The sequence below is a fragment of the Pseudochaenichthys georgianus genome, chromosome 11 (genome assembly GCF_902827115.2).
Source record: "Pseudochaenichthys georgianus chromosome 11, fPseGeo1.2, whole genome shotgun sequence".
Lineage (NCBI taxonomy): Eukaryota > Metazoa > Chordata > Actinopteri > Perciformes > Channichthyidae > Pseudochaenichthys > Pseudochaenichthys georgianus.
Window position 1 is genome coordinate 9,166,342 of NC_047513.1, and position 21,840 is coordinate 9,188,181.

The window sequence follows — 21,840 nt, forward strand, 5'->3', positions numbered from 1 at the left end:
ACATTTTATGTAAAGCTTAAAACTTCTTCAGTTGTCATGTCCTTTGTAATCACTCATTTTAATACTGCACTTAGGTAAACAATTGTTGTTCTTGTATTTGTAGCCATAAAGTCTAATGCATAGCCTACTTTAAGATAACACTGTCCTTCACATTTCAGTGAAGCGCAGCTGTTTGAAACACGGGTTTACAGTTCGCTACAGAGGAAGGACAATTTAACTTTCAATTTCGATTTAATTCAGGGAAACATGGAGTCGGTCTGATGAGTGATTGTTGAGTTGATTCGGCACGTCGAGCAGTTTAGAAGCTTTAGAGAAAACATCCGACAACAAGAGCGTGTATATTCTAAAACGCTGCTCGGTTGAAGTTTCCGTGTCAGTCCGGTGTCCCCTTCCCTTGCAGACTAAACCATTGTTGTTGTCGTTACCGGAGTCTCACAGTGAATCAGCATGGAGGCAGAAACAGGGCCCGAATGGTTGTCCGAGGAGGTGAAAACCGGAGTAAGTAAGATTTGGACAGTATTTTTGACAGATTTTGTAGCCTGTTGTGTATGTGTAACGTGCTGAAAACCTGTTTTATGTCAGGCCAACTGCCGTCCACATTGTTATGCATGGGATGAATTGTAAATAGCCTATGTATCGATTTTACCTCTGATTACAGACCACAATCATTGCCATTGAGTTCAAAGGAGGGGTCGTGCTGGGGTCTGATTCCCGAGTGTCTGCAGGGTAAGTTTGTACACTAACTCAGCTAAAGCACACGTGATTGCTTCACTTCTCATGCAGAATCCTTCCACCTCCATATTTCCTCACATGCAGCTTCTCATCTTCTTTTGGATTAGATACAACACTGTCATTGTCTCCATAATATACAGTTTAGCGTCTAACCAGAAATGCAAAAGTAAACTGCAGGTTAATGTAGCCAAGTATAGTGATAATTTAACAAAAACAGTGAGGGATTAACAATGGTGGAAGAAGCACTCAGATTTGTAATTTAAGTAAAAAAAGTACTTTGTTACAAGTCAAAATCCTGCATTCAAAATCTTACTTAAATTAAAGTATTAAAGTATCGTTATTAAAATATACTTTCTGCTCTGCCACCTCTCTGCATGTGGTTTTGTTTGTGCATGTCCTCCCCTGTGTGTGTAATGTGTGTAAACACAACTGAGTAGGGAAAGAAATGTCCCTGTAAGGGATTAATAAAGTATGTCTTCTTCTTCTTCTTCTTAATATTTGAAGCACCAAAAGTTAAAATACTTCTTATGCATAATTGCCCATTTCAGAATTGAGTTACAGGGTTTCTATTTTGATTATTCAAGTGTTTTTTTAACAACCGTAGAGCTATTTTGAATTACTTGATATACTGCTGCTGGCTATCTTAACCTATAAATATGGTACAAGTTTATTCAATCATTGAATTAGATTTTGTATTGACTAATAATATAACCTAAAAAGTAGATAGTAACCAAAGCTGTCAAATAGTAGTGTAAAAAGTACAATATTGGCTTCTAAAATGTAGTGGAGTAAAGTAGCGTAAACTGAAAATACTCAGAAAATTACCTCAGTACCTCAAAATTGTACTTAAGTATACTTGAGTGAATATACTTTTGTACTATCCAACACTGGGGATTACATTTATTTATTTACCATGTGGATACCCCTTATAACAAACACTTCTTTGTCCCTCCATCCAGGGAATCAGTGGTGAACAGGGTGATGAAAAAGTTGTCTCCTCTCCATGACAAGATCTACTGTGCTCTGTCAGGCTCTGCAGCGGACGCCCAGACCATCGCTGAGATGGTCAACTACCAGCTGGATGTTCACAGGTAACTACACACTCAAATAATTGAAAAGATATCAGCTGGCTTTCCTAGTGTCCATAACTCAAACACCACACACATTGCTTGTCTCTTTGTTTTTATGAAAGACCCTGTCACCTATGTTTCTTTATGTCTTTCTTTATCAGTATTGAAATAGATAAGGACCCAAAGGTTTGCTCGGCTGCCACCCTGGTGAGGAACATCTCATATAAGTACAAGGAGGAGCTGTCAGCACATCTCATTGTGGCCGGCTGGGACAGAAGAGATGGAGGACAGGTCAGTAACACAGGTTGGCTTAAACGCTGAGATCACTGAGAAAAATAATGTTAACAGACCATTTTGAAGTGTGCTTGTATGAGGTACATATCTATAATCTTTGTCTGGAGAATCACACAGAGGTTACAGCAAAACAGAATTCAGCCACCTAAAAAAGGCCCACATAAAAAAATATGTTTTAAGTTTACGCTATATTTAGCATTTGTTCACGTTTTTAGCTTGCAGTAAGACGCCATTAAGCCACCATATTCTATTAAAAAAACATACCTTTTTGCTAATTTACAGTCTACTGATGATGCAGCTTAGACAAACAACTCCTGTGTTATATGAGGTCAAATTCAACAGAGTCTGGTGGCTTTGAAGAGAGCATATAACAGCTATGTTCCCACCCTGAAAGGGCTGTTTCATGGCAAGATTAATCAGCAAAAACATTTTAAATATATCACTCACATAAACTGATATAGATTCTTAATGCTGGGTCTTTATTTTAGGTGGCTCAAATATTTTTTTTCTGACTGCCCCATCCACATTAGTACACTGCTTAGCATCCGTGCAGTAACTCCTGTCTGTTTCTCCAAACTAGGGGCTTTCAGAACACAATATTTGTAATCCTCTGACTAATTATAGAGATCTCATACAACCCCACTTCAAAAAATAAAAAACTATCCATATAAAGGATCAAAGTAATGTACCTGCAACCTCTGCTTAAGTGACCCTGATGGTGCTCAATAGACTGACAGGCAGCTGCTGATGTAGCTGCTGGATGCATTGAACAAAATATGTTGTCTAGCTAAAAGATGGGTGTCATAATAAGTGTCATATATGACAATAATGTGATCTGTCTTGCTCCTCTCTGCCCTTTGACCTTTTCCAGGTGTTTGCGACTCTGAATGGACTCCTGACCAGGCAGCCTTTTGCAGTCGGTGGCTCTGGCAGCTCTTATGTTTATGGATTTGTTGATGCTGAGTATCGCAAAGACATGGCCAAGGAAGAGTGCCAGCAGTTTGTTATCAACAGTAGGTTTTTACCTCCCAGAAAGTTGTTGTTTTTTTGTCATAATTTTGTAGGATAGAGGAAGGGAAACCTGACCCTTGTACTGGCTGCTTAGAAGAGCTATAGCTATTCAACAGTGTTATGTTGTATACAACATTTTGTCCTATAAAGATTCTCCTCCAATCTAATCTCTTATCTTATTGTCTTTCTCTCTTGTAGCGCTGGCTTTGGCAATGAACCGCGATGGCTCCAGTGGCGGCGTGGCCTATATTGTCTCTATTGATGAACATGGTGCAGAGGAGAAGGTCGTTCTGGGAAATGACTTACCCACCTTCTTTGATCAGTGATCAATATTCATTTTTGCTCAGCTGCTAACTAACATATCTTGAAAAAGATATTGGACAAGACTACTTTTTACTTATACATTTAATCTTAACGTTTCTTCAAGTGAAATGTCATTGTTTATGTTATCTTAAAGCTGATAGTTCCCTCACATCATATAAACCTGACTTGGTTTATTATATCACCAGAGTGTTGTTAGCTATGTCCCTTTACCAAGTTTTGGACAGCTCCAGGATAAACACAGCAATTGTCACTATGTCCATCCTCAAATTATCTTTTTCTCTATAACCCCTGGGTCACCAGATGCCAATCACATATTTTAAACTTGTTGCAAGACTCATTATTCAGTCCATGAATCTGAAACATGACAAAATGACCATCAATATGTGTGTACTGGTGGCAGAGAAAAGTAAATAGGACAAAACCTGCAAAACCCATACAATTATTTTAGTCTCTTTATAAATAGTCCCACAAAAACACATGCTATAATTCACAGCAACAGCAAGTCTTACAAAGACATACCAAAATGTAAAAAAACAACATTTGTTTGAGTACTACAAAAGTGTGTCACCCTCCACTGTTAGCCACTGCTCAGTCATCACAGTAATACAACCAGATTAAGATGCCTGGTTGATGTTTGGTTAAACATACATACACGTATGAGTAATGCATAGTGTCCTGCATTATTGTATGTAAATGATGTAACACTTAAAATTGAATAAAAGCCTTTTATTGAAAATTTTTCTTTTTGATGTCTCTTCTTAACAAGAAACCATTCTTTATAAACTGTTGTTTCTGCTGTCAAATGCCAAAGTGTTAATCCAGGTGAAAAAGATGGGGATGATGATTAAGATAGCAATAATTAGAAGATACAAAATAATCATGTGTGTAATTAATACGTTTTAGAATTCAAAATTGTCTTTATTCAGAGTTCAGTATAACCAGGGCCGTCCCTCCCTACAGGCCGATCATGCAGGCTGCATGGGGCCTCACATTGCGCAGGGGGCCTCGGCTTATGAGCTCGGCTTGTGCGCAGTTCTCAGCGCAGTTCTCCGCTATAACTGGATGGCCTACCTGCCTGTCAGCCTTCCATCTGTGCACACACTTATCTCGTGCCCTCATTGGTCATGTGCGTGTTCGTGTGTGTTGGAGGAGGGGCTCTGTAAGGAAGTGGCAGATTTTTTCCGGCTCGGTATTTTCAAATTCGCACTCGAGCTGGTTTCTCCAAAATTACCTACCCCACCTTTAACTCCTAACAGTCATCATCATGTCAACCACAACACAGAGAAATACTGATAGAAATGTGTGTGTAGTTGTTGATACATTGCTGATAGAGGGAACTATATTTGAATACAGATTTAAGAAATATCAGTTTTTGAGCATGTAATAAGCATTTTTTGTCTTGACTATATTACAACTATATTATAATAAAATAATATAGTATTTATATTATTGAATTGATTATGATTATGATTATTATTAGTAGTAGTAGAAGTAGTTTATTTACACTAATTATATTGGGGGGGGGGGGGGGGGCTCATCTCGCAATGTTGCTTGGGGCCCCAAATTGGCCAGGGACGGCCCTGAATTAACCAATGCCGTTTGGATTTCAGGGAAACCCCTGGTACTGCCAAAAAACGAAAATGAAAGTAGATGAAAAGTTGTGAAAACACTGGTCTCGCAGCATAGCAGGTCATTTGAGGACGACTGTTAGTGAAAATGGCAGGCGGTACAGTATTTCGAAAAGTCTTTGCTTTGATTTTAGCAGTTTTTGTCGACATTTCCTTCGTTCATTTATTGGGGTTAGTAGTGAACCACAGGGTGTTTGGACATCTTGCGCGACTCTGGGTGTCTGCGGCTCTCCGGTGTTTGGCACTGACTGCTGTTACTCTGCTCAGCCTCAGAGATGTCCGTCCATTAGTGTTTAGGGTTATATTTACACACAGTCTGCTGCCTGCGGTGCTGGAGACCGGGACCAGAGTGCTCTACCACGAGGAGACCCAGTGTGGCATGTTGGCGGATCTGCGCTGCTGGCTGATGTGCGCCGGGGCGTCGCTGGCTGGGGCTCTGTTTTGGGAGATCACCATCCCGGACACCGAAGATGCAGCCGCCGGTAAAGAGAAGAGGCAGGAAGCCCGAGTGCTGTTTGTGAGAGTCCTGCACCTGTACAGACCCGACTCTCTGCTGCTGCTGGGAGGACTTGTGTTCCTGACGCTGGCTGTTATCTGTAAGTAGCAGTGGCGGTTCTAGAACATTTTACATGGGGGGGCAAAGGGGAGGCAAGAGGTCATGCCAGGGTGGCATAGGAGGGCGGACAGTACGTGGTATTTTATACTGTATATAACCTATTTATTGTTAATTCATGACCTAACACAAGTGTTCTTAATGCACAAGAGAAACAAGGTGTTCAGACAAACAATCGGGTGCCCTTTGAGTCCCCCAAGCTTACCTCAACCATTTTAAATGAAAGGAAACTACCAAATGTATTTTAAAGCAATGAATTAATAGAACAGGTTGTTTTGCATTACAATGTAAAATTAAATATATATATTTTTTTTTTAAAAATGGGTTGTCTTAGACAGACATATTTGCATGTCCTCACTAAGCATTATTACATATTAATTTAATATTAAACAAATCAAAATGGCCAATTATCCCAAAATGTTGCTGCTAATATAATCATATGCTTGTCAACTTTAACTGATCAAAAATCAATTCTGAAAAAAATACTTGAATTATCTATGAAATTGCAATATTGTCCCTCAGTTTGTTTCAACCCCGTCACGCCATACCATTTACCCTCCTATTAAAATAATGGATCAGTCCATGTGTGATCTGCAGGGAGGATCAGTCCATGTGTGATCTGCATTGAGGGAATTACATCACAAAAGTGTCAGTTTCTTCTCTTACCTATATTTCAGTTTTTGTATTTTCAGATTAAGATTGACAAGCTCAACATTTCAACTCTGTTATATGAATTAATAATAGTAAATAATTAATAGTTTTGCAAAATATTACAATTTTGTAATGTCCTTGACTTCCATGTGGTGCCATATCTTAGCTAAACAAGGTCTCATGCCTACTTTTTGTCAAAAACTTCAACCCTGTTACAATTTTTCAAGGAAATTCCTAGTAGGCCTAATTATTTATATGTTGTGCCTGAGGTGGGAACATGTAAGTAGTCCACTACAAAAAACTACCAGATGTTATGACCAAACATTTTGGTTTCATTTTTCAAAGATATAAAGACCCAAAAGGCACCCGATTCAGAGAATACTCAGAATTCTGCATACTGTAAGTACTTAATTATAATTAAGTACACAAATAACATCACCCATCTCTTCAGAGAGCTAAGGTGACCTGTGCAGCAACACATTTCAATCAATATTTGTCAATACTAAGAGCTGCTAGATTGTGCTGCTGTAATGGAATATGTAAGGAGAATAAGAACATACCATGTGGTCCAGCTGGAGTTTCATCTGCCTCCTGATCCCTGCCTCTGGCCCTCTTTCTGATACTTCATCTTTATTCCTCACATATATTTCTTCTTCTTCACTAATGTCTTCATCTCCTCCTCTTCCTCCTGCTCTGACCCTCCTGGTCTCTTCATCTCCTCCTCTTCCTCCTGCTCTGACCCTCCTGGTCTCTTCATCTCTCTTTTCCTTTTCCTCTTTCTGTTCATCCTGATCACTTCTCATATGTCTTTTTGTTGTTGTTGAATCACTCCTATACTCTGGCCTGCAAGAGTCTACTTGTGAAAAGCACTGGTACAAATGCTTGTATAACTTTACACGTCAGGGCTTGTAGCCTAGCTAATATGTAGCATATCATAAATATAACATCAGAAAGTATTGATCAAGCGCACACAGGCAGCTGTGTTTGGATCCAGTTTTTACAGTAAAGGATGTATCCTGGTTTCATTGATCTGGCTGTGATGTGTAGTTTACGTGGATTTAATAGTAGGCTACCGCGTAGTTTAGTAAAGTGATCGATCTCCCAGCTAACGCTGTCTGCGTAGTATTTTGTAACGTAACGCCCCAAACAGCGCCCGTCTGTTAAATGCTATCGATTCAAACGGCAGCGTTTTATTAATATTTAGTTTCAAGCTCTCGTCCTTAGTAAAAACAAAACTAGTGGAAAGGGAAATGCTCCCAGGGGAAGCTGATCCATAGGTGCTGGGACAGCTCGCTCCCTCTCTGCAGCGGTGTGAGCCGCGGTCTGTGTGAACGCCGCTCCGCAGTTTAATGCAGGGCCGTAGCTGCGTTTTTAACGGGCCTAAAATGATATTTAAAATGATTTAATTTTAACTAATGTAATTAGAGATGTCCCGATCCGATGGAAAGAACAGAGCTACGTTCAACACGACCAATCTAATACGCTACCTGAGAAACAAACAACAACAACAACATGGCGAGTACACAGCGGCCACTCAGGTAACGGCACTGAAACAACCGACACTTTCAGAGACTTTTAAAAGGAAAGAGAACCTGCCCCAGAACAGTGAAAAGGCCAACACAATAACAGCCAAGATAGCTGAATTCATCGCGTTGGATGACCAGCCGTTATCTGTTACCTTTTTTTCTCTTAATGTATTGCATAAAGATCGGATCGGGAAAAATCGGTATCGGCAGATTGTCAAAATCAAATGATCGGAATCGGATCGGGAGCAAAAAAAGGTGATCGGGACATCCCTAAATGTAATGCTTGTTTTGTTGCCCCCCCGTAGATCCGCCCCTGGTAAGTAGGATACTATTACAGCAGGTGCTGATGATGAAGATGATGATGATGATTTCAGACATGCTAATTAAATGAAAAGTTAAAAACACATATTAATAGCTTTAAATGCATATCATTTAATTCTAAATATGGCAGTAGAATCAGTACTTTTGCAATACATATGACCATGATGATAATCTAATGATTTCAAGAAGAATATGAAGATGGAACTTTATTATTTTAAATTCAGTTTTCCACTCTGTTTTTTTACATGCACCTTATATGTACATACAAATACACAGTTATATTCACACAGGCACATGCATCGAGAGTATCCAGAGCGGAGAGGTAGCCAGACTCACCAGCGCCAGGGAGTAGTTGGGTGTCAGGGTGGGGGTGCCTTGCTCAAGGGCACCTCGGCAGTGGTGAACTGGCTCCTCTCCAGTACCAGTCCACACTCCGTATTGTTTCGGTCCGACCGGGACGTGAACCGGCAACCCTTCGGCCCTAAGTCCAAGTCCCTACAGACGGAACCACTGAGCTGATGTATCTAAATCTCTCTTTATGTTTCTGATTCGGTGTACTTGTGTGTCCCCTCAGGTGAGATGTTCATCCCGTTCTATACTGGGAGAGTTATTGACATCCTTGGCAGTCAGTACCAGCACACTGAATTCATATCTGCACTCCTCTTCATGGGGCTGTACTCTCTGGGAAGGTACATGGCACCGTTTTTTCTCCACATTCATCCAGTAGCATGTGTCGGGCTCACAGGTGAACATCTAACTGAACTCTCTTTGATTTGTCAGCTCTGTGAGTGCAGGCTGCAGAGGAGGTCTCTTACTTTGTGCCATCAGTGCCTTCACATGCAGAGTGAAAGCCAAGCTGTTTGGGGCTTTGACCAAACAGGAAATTGGATTCTTTGAGGCCATAAAGACAGGTAAAGATCGTATAATTTAACATGCAAAGACCCTGTATGAATAATAGGAAACTGCACATCAAGGACATGGGACTACTGTGGATCTGTAGCATACCAAACTTATTTTGTAGTAAAAAAAACATTTTTAAAAAGCGATTTTTGGAAGTAGTGAATCCACTCAGAATCTTAGAAAAATAAATCCAGATCCTTACATGGATTTCCCCCCCCACCTCTATAAACGACAGAACAAATAAGATAAGAATAACATACAGTAGGCTAACTCAAAGACAGGAGGACATTCAGACCAAAATACACCAGAGTAGCAAATATTTTATTATTATACTATTTTGTATTATTTTTTCTGTCTAGGTGAAATTACATCCAGGTTGTCGAAAGACACCAACTTGATGGGGAGAACAGTGGCTCTGAATGTTAATGTGCTGCTAAGGACATTCATCAAGACAATGGGCATGATCTCCCTGATGATGAATCTGTCATGGAAGCTCACATTCATCGTGTTGATGGAGACGCCTATCACTGGCCTTATTCAGAACATCTATGATACTCACTACCAGGTAAAAGCAGGTTCATAACTATATGATATCCATTACCAAACACATTTTCTCCATTGTACTTATTGAATTGAGGTAGTGGGAAAATCATTTCATTATCCTTCTTCTTTATCCTTCCCTCAGCGCCTGTCCCTTGCGGTGCAGGACTCAATGGCTCTGTCAAATGAAGTTGCGAATGAGGTAGTATCCAGTATTCATGCGGTCCGGAGCTTTAACACAGAAAAACAAGAGGCTCAGCGCTATGACGACTGCCTGATGAAAACACACACACTGAGGACCCGCCGGGACACTGTCAGGGCCGTTTACCTGCTCGCACAGAGGGTGAGAAGTTTTGAATGTTTTGGAGAATTGTGTTTTTTGGAGACCGGCGTTGCTCCCTTAATTGTATATCACCCTATTAAACAGTGTTCTTCCTATGTGTGTGTGTGTGTGTGTGTGTGTGTGTGTGTGTGTGTGTGTGTGTGTGTGTGTGTGTGTGTGTGTGTGTGTGTGTGTGTGTGTGTGTGTGTGTGTGTGTGTGTGCTTACAGTTAACAGGGCTGGTCATGCAGGTCCTCATGTTGTATTATGGTCGGCTGTTCATCCGGAGTGGACAGATGACCACTGGCAACCTGGTTTCCTTCATCCTCTACCAGTCAGAACTTGGAGATAACATCAGGGTAAATACACTGCTTTGTTTGAATGAGCATACACATACACTAGACTAATTTGAAGGTGATTGAAAGAAATGTTCCAAGGTTACTTATAAATAAAATTAGCTTTCATGTCATCACGAAGGAGAGTCTGTTGGCTAATAGCTTTAAGCATGTCTAATGAAAGTGTCAGGCCATGTCCCAAAATGCTTGCTCACACTCATATTTCCATTTTACATACTGCAACTCTGAATCCATAAATAAAATATGTGATCATTTTTATGACTGCCTTGTTTCAGACACTTACCTACATCTTTGGTGATATGCTAAACTCGGTGGGGGCTGCTGGGAAGGTCTTTGAGTACCTAGACCGAAAGCCTCAGGTCAGCACGGAGGGAAAACTCAAACCGGATCAGCTGACAGGAGACGTCAGCTTCCGTGGCGTCAACTTTGCCTATCCAGCATACCCCAACAAAAGAGTGCTGCAGGTGAGGCCTGAATGCAAGGTATTAAAAGGGGAATTCTTCAGTTTGGATTTGTACATTTCTTGATTTTTTTAATTACATTTATTGTGGAAAATAAACAATATGGCAATAGAAAAAGTGGATTAATTACTGAGTATCGCCTTAAAATGTATTTACAGTTACCTATGAACTCATGCATAGATGACAGACATATTACACACACCACACTCAGATTTATATGTTCATTGTCACCTTCAGGACTTCTCTTTGGAGCTGAAGGCAGGTCAGATGACGGCACTGGTGGGTCCATCCGGAGAAGGGAAGAGCACCTGTGTGAGTCTGCTGGAGCGGTACTATGAGCAGCAGGATGGAGAAATCCTATTGGACAATGAACCACTGAAGTCTTATGACCACTGTTTCCTCCACAAGAAGGTAATACACCATTACTGCTTTTTCAGAAGATGTTCCACCCTTTTCTCTGCGTTGTTATTGTTTGATTTTTTTTAATCAGTATTAAACGATTAAACTGGGAGACATCTATTGTTAACGAAGTACAGACAACAATTTAAACATATTTAGACAAGAATGCAGTTCATCAGTGACCCAGGGCGCATATTGGGTGATGGGCCTGATGAGTCGACTCACTGGAAGAACTTAGGTGATACACACCTGCTGAATACACCAAGTGTATGTCCTTTTTGAGGGATAAACTGTACACATGTAAGCAAGCACTAAGCATTCATCCTACAATGCCCTCAAATGATCTTTCCCTCCAACTTTCTGAAGACTTTCTTATTGTTTGGGCCATCAAGAACAAGCTCAAATCAATGCATATCTAATTGTGACAGAAGATTCTACTGTGGATTTAGTTTTCATATATTATGAGTTATTCATTCAGCTGATGAGAGTGTGTTTTATAGATTGCAGTGGTGAGCCAGCAGCCTGTGCTCTTCTCAGGCTCCATCAGAGACAACATCGCCTACGGGGTTGCTGAATGCTCATTGGATGAGATCCAGGAAGCAGCACGCAAAGCCAACGCCCATGACTTCATTAACCAACTGGAGAAAGGATATGACACAGGTAAACTCTTTTAACCAACCTACATGCCATTGTATACGCCTGAGAGCCGACATACAGTAAAAACGTGAAAGATCAAATTTGGTTAAATGAGACAAGACATTTTTTTTTAAAAGCATATTATTTATTTATTTTGTACAATAATCTACTAACCTTTATTATTTGAAATACTAAATCCTCCTGTCTTTTCTGCATCTGCGTCACAATTTGAACCTCAAGCTGTTATTGATGTTATTTTATAATGTCCTTTTCTCAGAGGTGGGTGAGGGTGGCGGGCAGTTAGCCCAAAGCGAGAGGCAGCGGATCGCCATTGCTCGAGCTCTGGTCAGACAGCCACAGGTCCTCATTCTGGATGAAATTACCAGCTCTCTGGACCCTGAGAGCGACAATAAGGTATGCAGCATCTTCTAACCGCAGTGTCCGTTTGTGGTCCCTTCAAGGCCGCAAGCGTCTGGGCTCCTATTGCAAACAAGTTTCTTAACATAAGTTAAATAGTGAGTTATATGTAGATAAAGACCTGAAGACCCTTTAATATACCATTTATTGTCCGCAAGTGTTCTCCTGTTGCCCAAACAATAGATGGTCATTTCTGATTTAAATCATAGATATATTTAAGTGCTGCACAGGTGTTAAAAAAGTGCTCACAGATTGGTCAGTTTTTCTATAAAGAAGTTGTCTGTTTTACAGTTTCTAGAATTACAATCAAAACTTGATTTACATTAAATATTCACATTTGTATTGCTCAACAGAACTAATATATATGCAAAAATAAAGCCTAACAAAAAGATTGATTTGCATTGCTTCCCTTAAATATCTGTTGATTGTTATGTGTACCTGCTTAGGGCCTGCGTATGTAAATGAGCTAATAGCTTAATCTGGCATAAATCCTCTCTTTTCTTTTGAAATTAATGTTTTTTTATACACGGTCAGTTCATATGCTCATGTATAAACCTTCATGGGAGGTAGTTACTGGACAAAATCAATTATACAGCTCCAATTTATTTCACTGCTCTAAAGATAAAAGACAATTTAGTCATGATAAACTATATTATTTATGACCGATCATAAAAAAAAATCCACTGTTATACATGAATTCTTTAATGTCTCACTGACATCCAATCATATTAATTCATATTCAATAAATTACATCGTTTCATCAGACCTTTAGTGTCTCATTCAGAAAATTATAAGTAATATGACTTAATGTAGCGTCTGCCTAAAAACAATCCACTGAAAGAAAATGAAATAATGCATATTTCTGGCATTGACTATGCACAGATTCAGCAGGCCCTGGCTAGTTGTCCCAACCAGACCCTGCTGGTGATCGCTCACAGGCTGAAGACCATTGAGAAGGCCCATCAGATTGTCCTGATCGGGGACGGCCATGTTCAGGAGCGAGGGACTCACCAGGAACTGATGGAGAAGAAGGGGAGATACTACAAACTGAGAGAGAAGCTGTTCACCGAGGGAAACTCCCCTCAATGACAGACAGCCGCCACTGAGCAGAGGCTCAATGTGTGGAAGATAATTGTTCTGTATGCAGCATGTATTTCTTTAGTAAATATTGAAAAAAAAAGAATGGGCCTGTACGTTGTTTTAGATATATATTCTGTAACGTGGCCTAATAGTTTACTTTAAATCGTATTTATTTTGAAATCACCTTTTGTATTGTAAAATCCTTAAATTCAATACATTCCATTTTCTCATAGATGTGTGACCACTATCATTTTGTTCCATTTCATGTCCTTGTATAAATGTTTGACATGACAGCGCAACGTTAAAATATTCCTTTATTATCAGACCGGCCAAAGGTTATCTCACAGGTGTGTCCAAATAAAAGATTGATCACCAGTATCAGACGTTTTGATTATTGTCTCAGTTAACTCCTGCTATAACACCAGTCAAACCATATCTAAAGGTTTTTTTCAAACTATTCGTCAGATATTTATATCTATGTCCTTTTAACCATGAATAATTTCTATTCATGGAATCAAATTAAATCCAGAGCAGTATGTTATGCACAGTACAACAATGTGCATTTAGTTGCAACCTTGTGAACATTCCAAAATGTGTAGGTTTATAGGCGTACAAACTTAATTCACCTTTCTTGATTTATACTGGGCTGTTGGGTGAATAGAAACCAAAAGATGAACTCAAATAATTTTAACGAGCATGGTAATTCAACATTAATTTGACTGGTTAGACATCAGAGGTATTGAGGATATGTTTTCTATGCCGTTTGGAAAGATGCCTGATGATATGTGTCATAAACATCAGAGGCACAGGGAAGGGAAATGCATCATTATGTCAAAACAGCAATCGCCTCTATCAAAGATTAGGCTTAGTTTATACAACATTGAGCACCATTTTGTAAAGACATGTGTGTGCATCCACAAAATGGTGACTGGATTCACGAGCCACGTTTGGCATTTGTTTCTCCTGCAGTTTAATGACTGCTAGGACTGAGTTTCATGCACACTTATATTTACGATATCTCAAGTTCAGAAAAGTTTTCCCAATATTTGCTTGCATTTTCTTAATTTATAATCAAGTTATTTTCATGTTCTAACAGTCACTGGATGATTAATCATGCTTCTCTATTTTTTATTTACATCTTGTTGAATAGAAAAAAGTTTAGTGGTAGGGCTGAAAACGAAACTATTTCTCATTGTTATTCTTTATACCCTGACAGTTATGAGATCCCATCGGGCATGGCGACTCTAACCTGTCAGTTTTGTTTGCCGCCTGCGGGTTACAAAGGCAGGAGGGCACAAAGTGGAAGAGCAAATGCCAAAATGTGGCGCCATTTTAGGATGAGACCTTTAGAAACCTAAACACCAAATGGCAGACAGTGGACATAGAAAGTCAGAACATGTAGAGTAAGAGGCAAATAAAAGATGATATAGTGAGTGGTATCCATTGCTATGGGTAAAAACCTTTGTTAATCCCCAAACCTCAGTATGCACCATATATTCTGTGTATGTGATGTTTTTGGATGTGCTTTTGTGGCAAGAAGCTTTTGCATAACCAGTTCTGCACCATACTGCCGCACCGCCACTGCCTAGCTGGAAAGTCCTTTCTCTTCTTTCTTTCTTTCACTTTCTGCCATTCCTGCACTGTGTATTTAGTTGGACTCCTCCACACCACAGCCAAGGTCTTGTGACTGAAAGCATTGTGGTGTGATTGACATGCTTCTGCCATTTTACCCATTCAGAGCAACAGTTAGATGGATTTGGTTAGGTGACACTTTGACGGTGCAAGTTTTAATTGAATAAAGTGTGTCTGTGTTTTCCTTCAACAGTGCCAAAGGGCCAGAGTAGATGTATGCTTTTTCAACTGATTATACAGTATGTATTTTTTAATGTTACTGTTATTCAAATCCTAATCTGTAAATGAAAACATACTATATTTTAATGTGGTGAAGTAAAAATATACTTTATTTTGTATTCTCTAAAATGTTGTAGAGTATAAGTATAATGCAGCATAAAAGCAAATACTAATTGAGTACTAGTTATGTTTTACCACTGCAAGATAATCAAATAAATAACTGCATTTTTAGTCTATTGTTTATTTTGTTTTCTATTTTCTGTCACTTGAATACACGAAGAGAGTCACAAGACAGCTTAGCTTCACTGTAACCTAAAACCTGCTTCTCTTTTCCTCTTTAAACCAAATGTAAAGAGCAACTGATGCAGCATAAAACACAACAGAAATGACACCTATCTTGATTCTTTACTACAGCTTGGCTCACTTTGTTTGACAGTTAAAATCAATTTGAATAGAGCACGACAGACAGGGGAAACATACTATAAAAAGTATTTACAATTAAAATGATATAGTCACACAATAATAATTTAGATTTTTACTGAGCAGGGAGATCTTTGTACTGCTTCATGGTCAGGTAAAACCCCACTGTCTTTTATTTAAATCCCCTAATTTCCCCTGGGGAGTGTGGCAATTGATACATTGCAACTTCTTAAGTCACTAAAAACAAAGCAACCCTAAGATGTGAAAAAGCCTAGGTGGTGTAACAGCTCCCCGGTTGGTTGCATTTGGCACTTTCACCAAGTCATGTGATTTCCTGGAAACAGCCTGATTAAATAGTCGGGGATTTTCAGATGACCAAGCAAAAGTTGAAACCATTGCTCCTGAGTGCCATCTAGTGAGAGCAATACAAAAACACAGGCTACTGCAAATTAAAAGAAATATGGTCAGGTCCACAGAAAACCACACCAACGAGAGGCACAGCAACATTTGAAGCCATAGACATTACATTACATTGCATTTCGCTGACGCTTTTATCCAAAGCGACTTACAATATGTGCATTCGACCAGGAATGAGCAGTTCAAGTGCTACTCAACTGGCTTTAGTAGCCAGTCCATTGTTAATATATATAAGTACTTTGTTAGCAATTGTATTGCTCGAAGTGGAGTCGAAAGAGATGAGTTTTTAGCCTGCGCCGGAAGATGTGTAATCTCATTCCACCATTTTGGAGCCAGGATAGCAAACCGATGTGTTTTTGCTGATGGGAACTTGGGTCCCCCTCGCAGTGCAGGTGCAGCGAGCCGTTTGGCTGATGCAGAGTGGAGTGCACGTGCTGGGGTGTATGGTTTAACCATGTCCTGGATGTAGGATGGAAGGGCTAGATCCATTCACAGCATGGTACGCGAGTACCAGTGTCTTGAAGTGGATTCTAGCAGTGACGGAGCTTACACACGGCGGCTTGCATTGAAGCTTGCCGGCGGGCATGTCTGACGCTCGAGTCTCACCCACGCCCAGAGCGCGGGGCACTATGGGCCTGACCCGTGAGTGGTACAATCTGAATACAGTGGGACTCCCTCAGAAGGTGATAAACACTATTCAGAGTGCGAGAGCTTCCTCCACCAGGTCTCTTTACGACTGTAAGTGGAGGGTGTTTGAGGAGTGGTGCCTTCAAGAAGGACACATCTCTTTTCAATGTCCTGTCGGGGTGATTTTATCATTTCTACAGGATTTGATCGATAAACACAGAGCTTTCTCAACGATCAAGGTGTACCTGGCTGCTATTGCTGCATGCCATGTGGGCTTTTAGGGTAAGACGGCTAGCCAACATCCTTTGGTTTGCCGTTTTATGAAGGGAGCTCGCTGGTGCCCCTATGGGACCTGGCAGTGGTTTTGAATGGGCTCAGAATGACCCCATTTGAACCCCTGGAAGGAGCTGACATGAAACATCTGTCACTCAAGACAGTGCTGTCACTGGCCCTGGCATCCGCCAAGCGGGTCAGCGATATCCATGCACTGTCTGTACATCCCTCATGCACTGTTTGCCCCAGGGCAAACAAGAGTGTTGTTGAAGCCCAACCCTGCCTTTACACCAAAGGTGGTTGGTTCGTGTACCCCAATTGACATTGAGGCATTTCCGCTGCCGCTGGTTTCCTCCGGGGAGCAGCAGCAGGATCTGTTGTGTCCAGTCCGGGCTTTACACACATATATGGACAGATCAAAGGAGCTTCGTCTTAATGACCAACTCTTCGTGTCCTGGGCTAACCCTCACAAGGGCAAGCCTGTTACTAAGCAACGGCTCTCCCACTGGATTGTGGAGGCAATTGCTTTGGCCTATACGAGTCAGAATCTGCAAGCACCTTCGGGTCTGCGGGCTCACTCGACTCGGGGCCTGGCTACATCCTGGGCTTTGTTCAAGGGTGTTTCCATCCAAGACATCTGTGCAGCGGTGAGCTGGTCCTCGCCGCTCACTTTTGTCCGCTTTTACAGGCTAGACGTCTCCGCTCCAAGCGTGGCCCGAGCAGTGCTGGGCACCTTGTTGAGTCGGGACTCTACCTGTTAAATTATAGATAAGCTCGTCTGGCAATACGGGAGCTACAATATCCCATAGTGAGACATCGAACGGAGTGTTATGAATGAGAACTATAGGTTACTTACGTAACCCCAGGCCTCAGAGTAACATGAAGTGAGATGTCTCACCAGACGGCCCTCCTTGCTATGGTGAAGCGAGAAGAGGTGCTTATTTTGAATAACGCATGCGTTGTGGCGCAAGCTACTTATAGGGGGTGATTTCCCCTGACGCTGACGTCAAGATCACCAGCCAATCAGGATTGGCGTAATGAGATTGATGCTTCTGTTTGCTCCGCGGTGAGGCGCATCCCATAGTGAGACATCTCACTTCATGTTACTCTGAGAACTGGGGTTACGTAAGTAACCTATAGTTCTCATCTCTGTTCGCCTGGCTGTTGACTATATAAAAAAACTAACGCAGTAACGGAGTAATGCACCATGTAGTAACGGTAACTGAGTTACTGAATTCAAAAAGTAATGCGTTCGAGTACTAGTTACTGCCAAAAATAACGGCGTTACAGTAACGCTGGGCGGGAGTAAGCTAGTGTCCACAACACTGTGGTCAAGCCAGCCGTCTTTCACTTTTGCGTGGTCAAACCAGCCGCCCCTGTATTTCGAGTGCGCGATTAGTTACAGGTTTACGGTAATGCAATAAAACAACCCTGGGAAGCTGGACGTTTCGTATGTGCAGTATTATATATTCGACCACTTTAAAGCTACAGAAAATCCCACCGAGGAACACTTCCGGTGATGATGTCAAAGTAAAGGATGGCATGTGGTTCATTTCTATTATTTGCGATTGAGGAACAGGGTAATTTATGAGAATAATGTTAGGACTTATTGCTTCATAAACTTGTTGCACAAATACTATGAACTACTTTTACTGTGTACTTTTTGAGAATGGCAAAATTCCCTCCAGAGAACAAGAAGGAGCATTTTTGTCAACTTTAATGTGGTCTAAAAAACATTTCTTCCATAAGTAGTTGTTGAAACTGCCATGTTTGTACTTAGTACTTCTAGGACTACTTGCACAAATAATATGAACTACTTTTACTGTGTACTTTTTGAGTAATTTGAGTTTCAAAGTCCTCTCCAGAGAACAAAATCTCCCAGCATGAAGAAGAAGAAGCTTTATTAATTCTCCTAGGGAGAAATTCAGTTTTTCATGTATGTATTTGAAAGAGACTGCTATGTGACTGAAGATCAACTGCTTTGAGCCCCAATCTAAAATTGACCCCAATCCTATGACCTCTTGTGGCTCTGCTTTTTCTTCCGGGAAAAGAGTGTCAACATCGGCCCCTCTGTTGTTTCCCCGACTCAGAGTCAGTAGCGTAGGCATTTGCTTTAGGGCGGGCCTGTATAAAATAGGGTGGGCCAGCTTTTTCCAGGGGGAAAAATTACTTAAAGGCCTGGCCTATAATAATAACATATAATGCCCATTGCCAAGCATCGTTGTAGCATTTCCCCTCCGAATAATGGTCGAAGACTTGACTGATGATATGAATTTATTGAAATCTCCAATATCAACGTAAGAGCTATAAAGACACAAAATAACAAATACATTTAAGCTCCATCCGTATTAGAATCACTTTAGCAGTTGCCAACTCTCACGCATCTGGCGTGTGCCACACGCTTTCACTCTCAATCTCACGCTCTCACGCTGCCCAAACTATTCTCACGCCAAAACCAAGATGAACTGGCGATCGTTTTTGGTTGGTTATTTACAATGTTGAGTTGACAGCTGCTCAAGCTGTCGATCCGCGCCCTTCCCGCCCCCACCACTCTTAACAACGTTAACAGACAGCAGAGCCGTGGGAGCCGGTTGGTCAATCCCCGACCCGTACTGCGCATGCGCAGATCTAAGATCCAGTAGAAATTATAAAGAAGTAAAAGTCTGCTGCTTATTGTTCTGCCAAAATAGAGTCAAAGGGTATATGAGAGTGAGAGTGTGTTAAAGGAATGGTCCACTCATTAGATAATTAATCAAAACTTCAGTATTTAGTGAAACGTTATGTTTAAACCATACCCTGAAGAAATCAGCGATATTCCCCGGTAAATAATGATTTTATAGCTCTTTTTTATCAAGACCTGTATATTCCGTCTGGCCGCCGCCATGTTTGCCATTTTCAGTAGTCACGTGATGGTCGTGACGTCATCCATGCGTTCACTTTGTCAACACACGGAAACATGGTGGAGTATTTCAGTTCGAACTCGTCAGCAGAGGAACAAGTTTTGACCAATGTGAAGAGATTGGATGGGGGAATTCAGCCATACATATCAGTATGACAATACGACACCCTCTGTCCGTAGACCCTCACATCGTACAAGGAAAAACTTCCGAAGAAAACCCCCAGTTTAAAGGGAACATGGGAGAAACCTCAGGGAGAGCAACAGAGGAGGGATCCCTCTCCCAGGACGGACAGACGTGCAATAGATGCCGTGTGTAAATTGAAAAGATAATACATTTGCAACATAGGTAGTCCAAATGTTTGGAAATGCATGTGTGTATAATGGGAAGATTATATAAGATACTATATGTATGCATGTAGTACCACCCTTGCTAGCGATTCCCTCTCTAGTTTAGCATACTCAGCTTCGTTGTCCCTGGCCATATAATCACGATTTTATGGAGCCGGAAAAACTGGGGGGAAATACACACTAGCCGGTACTACGCTATATGGAAAGGCCACCAAAAACTGTCCTGGCCTGGACGTTAAAACGGGGCTAGCCGCTGCAATGGAAATGCGCTATAACATACCTTATTCTTACTCCGAGCACTACTTCTGCTCCTCCGTCGCTTCACACTTGCAGAGGGCGATTTCTCTACTGGCCGAACTGGTGTCCTGGTCGGTGATGACACCAGAAAGACCGATGGTACTGCATCTCCATTGAGTAATGGTTGTTCTTTAAATCCCATGTTATGTTTGATCATACTCTCAGAGTAGTCGTCCGGAAATGTGAAATGTTCGCTGCATACATGAGCCTGTAAATCTCTCGGTTCGGGCCGGCCACATTTCGCTAGCCACTGCCTCCGAATGTACTTCTTATGCTTACCTTTTGGCAACAGATGGAACCGAGCATTCCGTGGATTGTTCCTATCCGAATTATGGCAATATTTCGCGATACAGTGAGGCATATTTGAATAGAGAAACTACAGTAAATAACATGGAGATCAACGTGTCTTCGAAAACCAAACGCATGGATTACGTCACGTCCGGGAAATGGTGGCGCCCACAGTGTTGATGTTATTTCGGTATATAATCAGTTTAAAATCACTGATAATGTCATCGGATTAAAAAAAAAAAGAGAGAGACTGGCAGAGACTGGTCTGTTTTATCGGATGATAATTTTTAAAAAATGAGTGTCATGAGCATACCATTCCTTTAATTAATATATTTGGCAGTTTGGAGTAAGTCTATAGATTTGTTTGTGTGTATGGGTTTCATGTATAGGCCTCTCCAACCCAGTCTCATAAGAAAACGTTTAATAACTACGTTGGTCCACAACTTGGGACGTAGTATTTCTACAAAAACACCTCTGAAATTGTAAGATCCCTACGTTTTTTTTCACCATTAATTTCCAATGGCTGGCATCTATGTCACGTAATCTTCGAATTTCTCCCTGCAGAAAAAAAAAACATGGCCGACATTCGTTTTATTCTCGGTGGAAAATGCATATTTTAACGTTAGTTTGGCGATTAAAATGCGTTTGGATGTAATTTGATGCGAGAAATATGAGTTGTTATTTCAGATTATGTGTGCAGTGGATGTACATGATCTTTAGTTTGCTAGTTATTACAAAGATTACTTCAGGAAATTGTGTCCATTCAACGTTTTCATTGTTACCAAGGTGGTTGCTAGGGACGCTGCTATCGATATTATTTATGTTATGTTGTGTAACTGTTTAATAGTTTTATCTTTATTGCTACCCCCTTCCCCGTCAATTTATAGTGGTGGTCCACAGCGCAAACGTATTAGTTTAACAAAATCCGCATATAAAGATAGCCTACGTTATTTTCCCCTGTGCAATTCCAGTCTCACATCTCACAGCACATCGTCATTAACAAATACCGGAAACAGACCGAAAACATTTAAAAAAATAATAATAATACTTTATTCTGAGTGTGCTTGCTTTTCTCTTTGAAAGTCATCACATAACGGCATTATAATACACGGTTCGGCTGCATTAAATATTACATATCTG

General features: G+C 40.8%; 2 protein-coding genes across 2 annotated transcripts; both read left to right on the plus strand.

Annotated features, from left to right (window-relative positions):
* The first annotated feature begins 189 nt into the window (after nt 1–189).
* Nucleotides 190–4,167, plus strand: psmb9a (proteasome 20S subunit beta 9a). Its single transcript, XM_034094976.2, has 6 exons — nt 190–498; nt 659–726; nt 1,692–1,823; nt 1,964–2,093; nt 2,968–3,109; nt 3,306–4,167. Exons 1-6 carry the CDS (start codon nt 448–450, stop codon nt 3,431–3,433), a joined length of 651 nt encoding a protein of 216 aa, XP_033950867.1. The 5' UTR covers nt 190–447; the 3' UTR covers nt 3,434–4,167.
* Nucleotides 4,168–5,044: 877 nt separating this feature from the next.
* tap2a (transporter associated with antigen processing, subunit type a) lies at nt 5,045–13,661 on the plus strand. The gene is made up of 11 exons (XM_034094460.2): nt 5,045–5,655; nt 8,745–8,859; nt 8,951–9,081; nt 9,430–9,635; nt 9,756–9,953; nt 10,162–10,290; nt 10,563–10,751; nt 10,986–11,159; nt 11,648–11,807; nt 12,061–12,197; nt 13,083–13,661. The coding sequence occupies exons 1-11, from the start codon at nt 5,148–5,150 to the stop codon at nt 13,287–13,289; spliced, it is 2,154 nt and encodes a 717-aa protein (XP_033950351.1). The 5' UTR covers nt 5,045–5,147; the 3' UTR covers nt 13,290–13,661.
* Nucleotides 13,662–21,840: the final 8,179 nt, after the last annotated feature.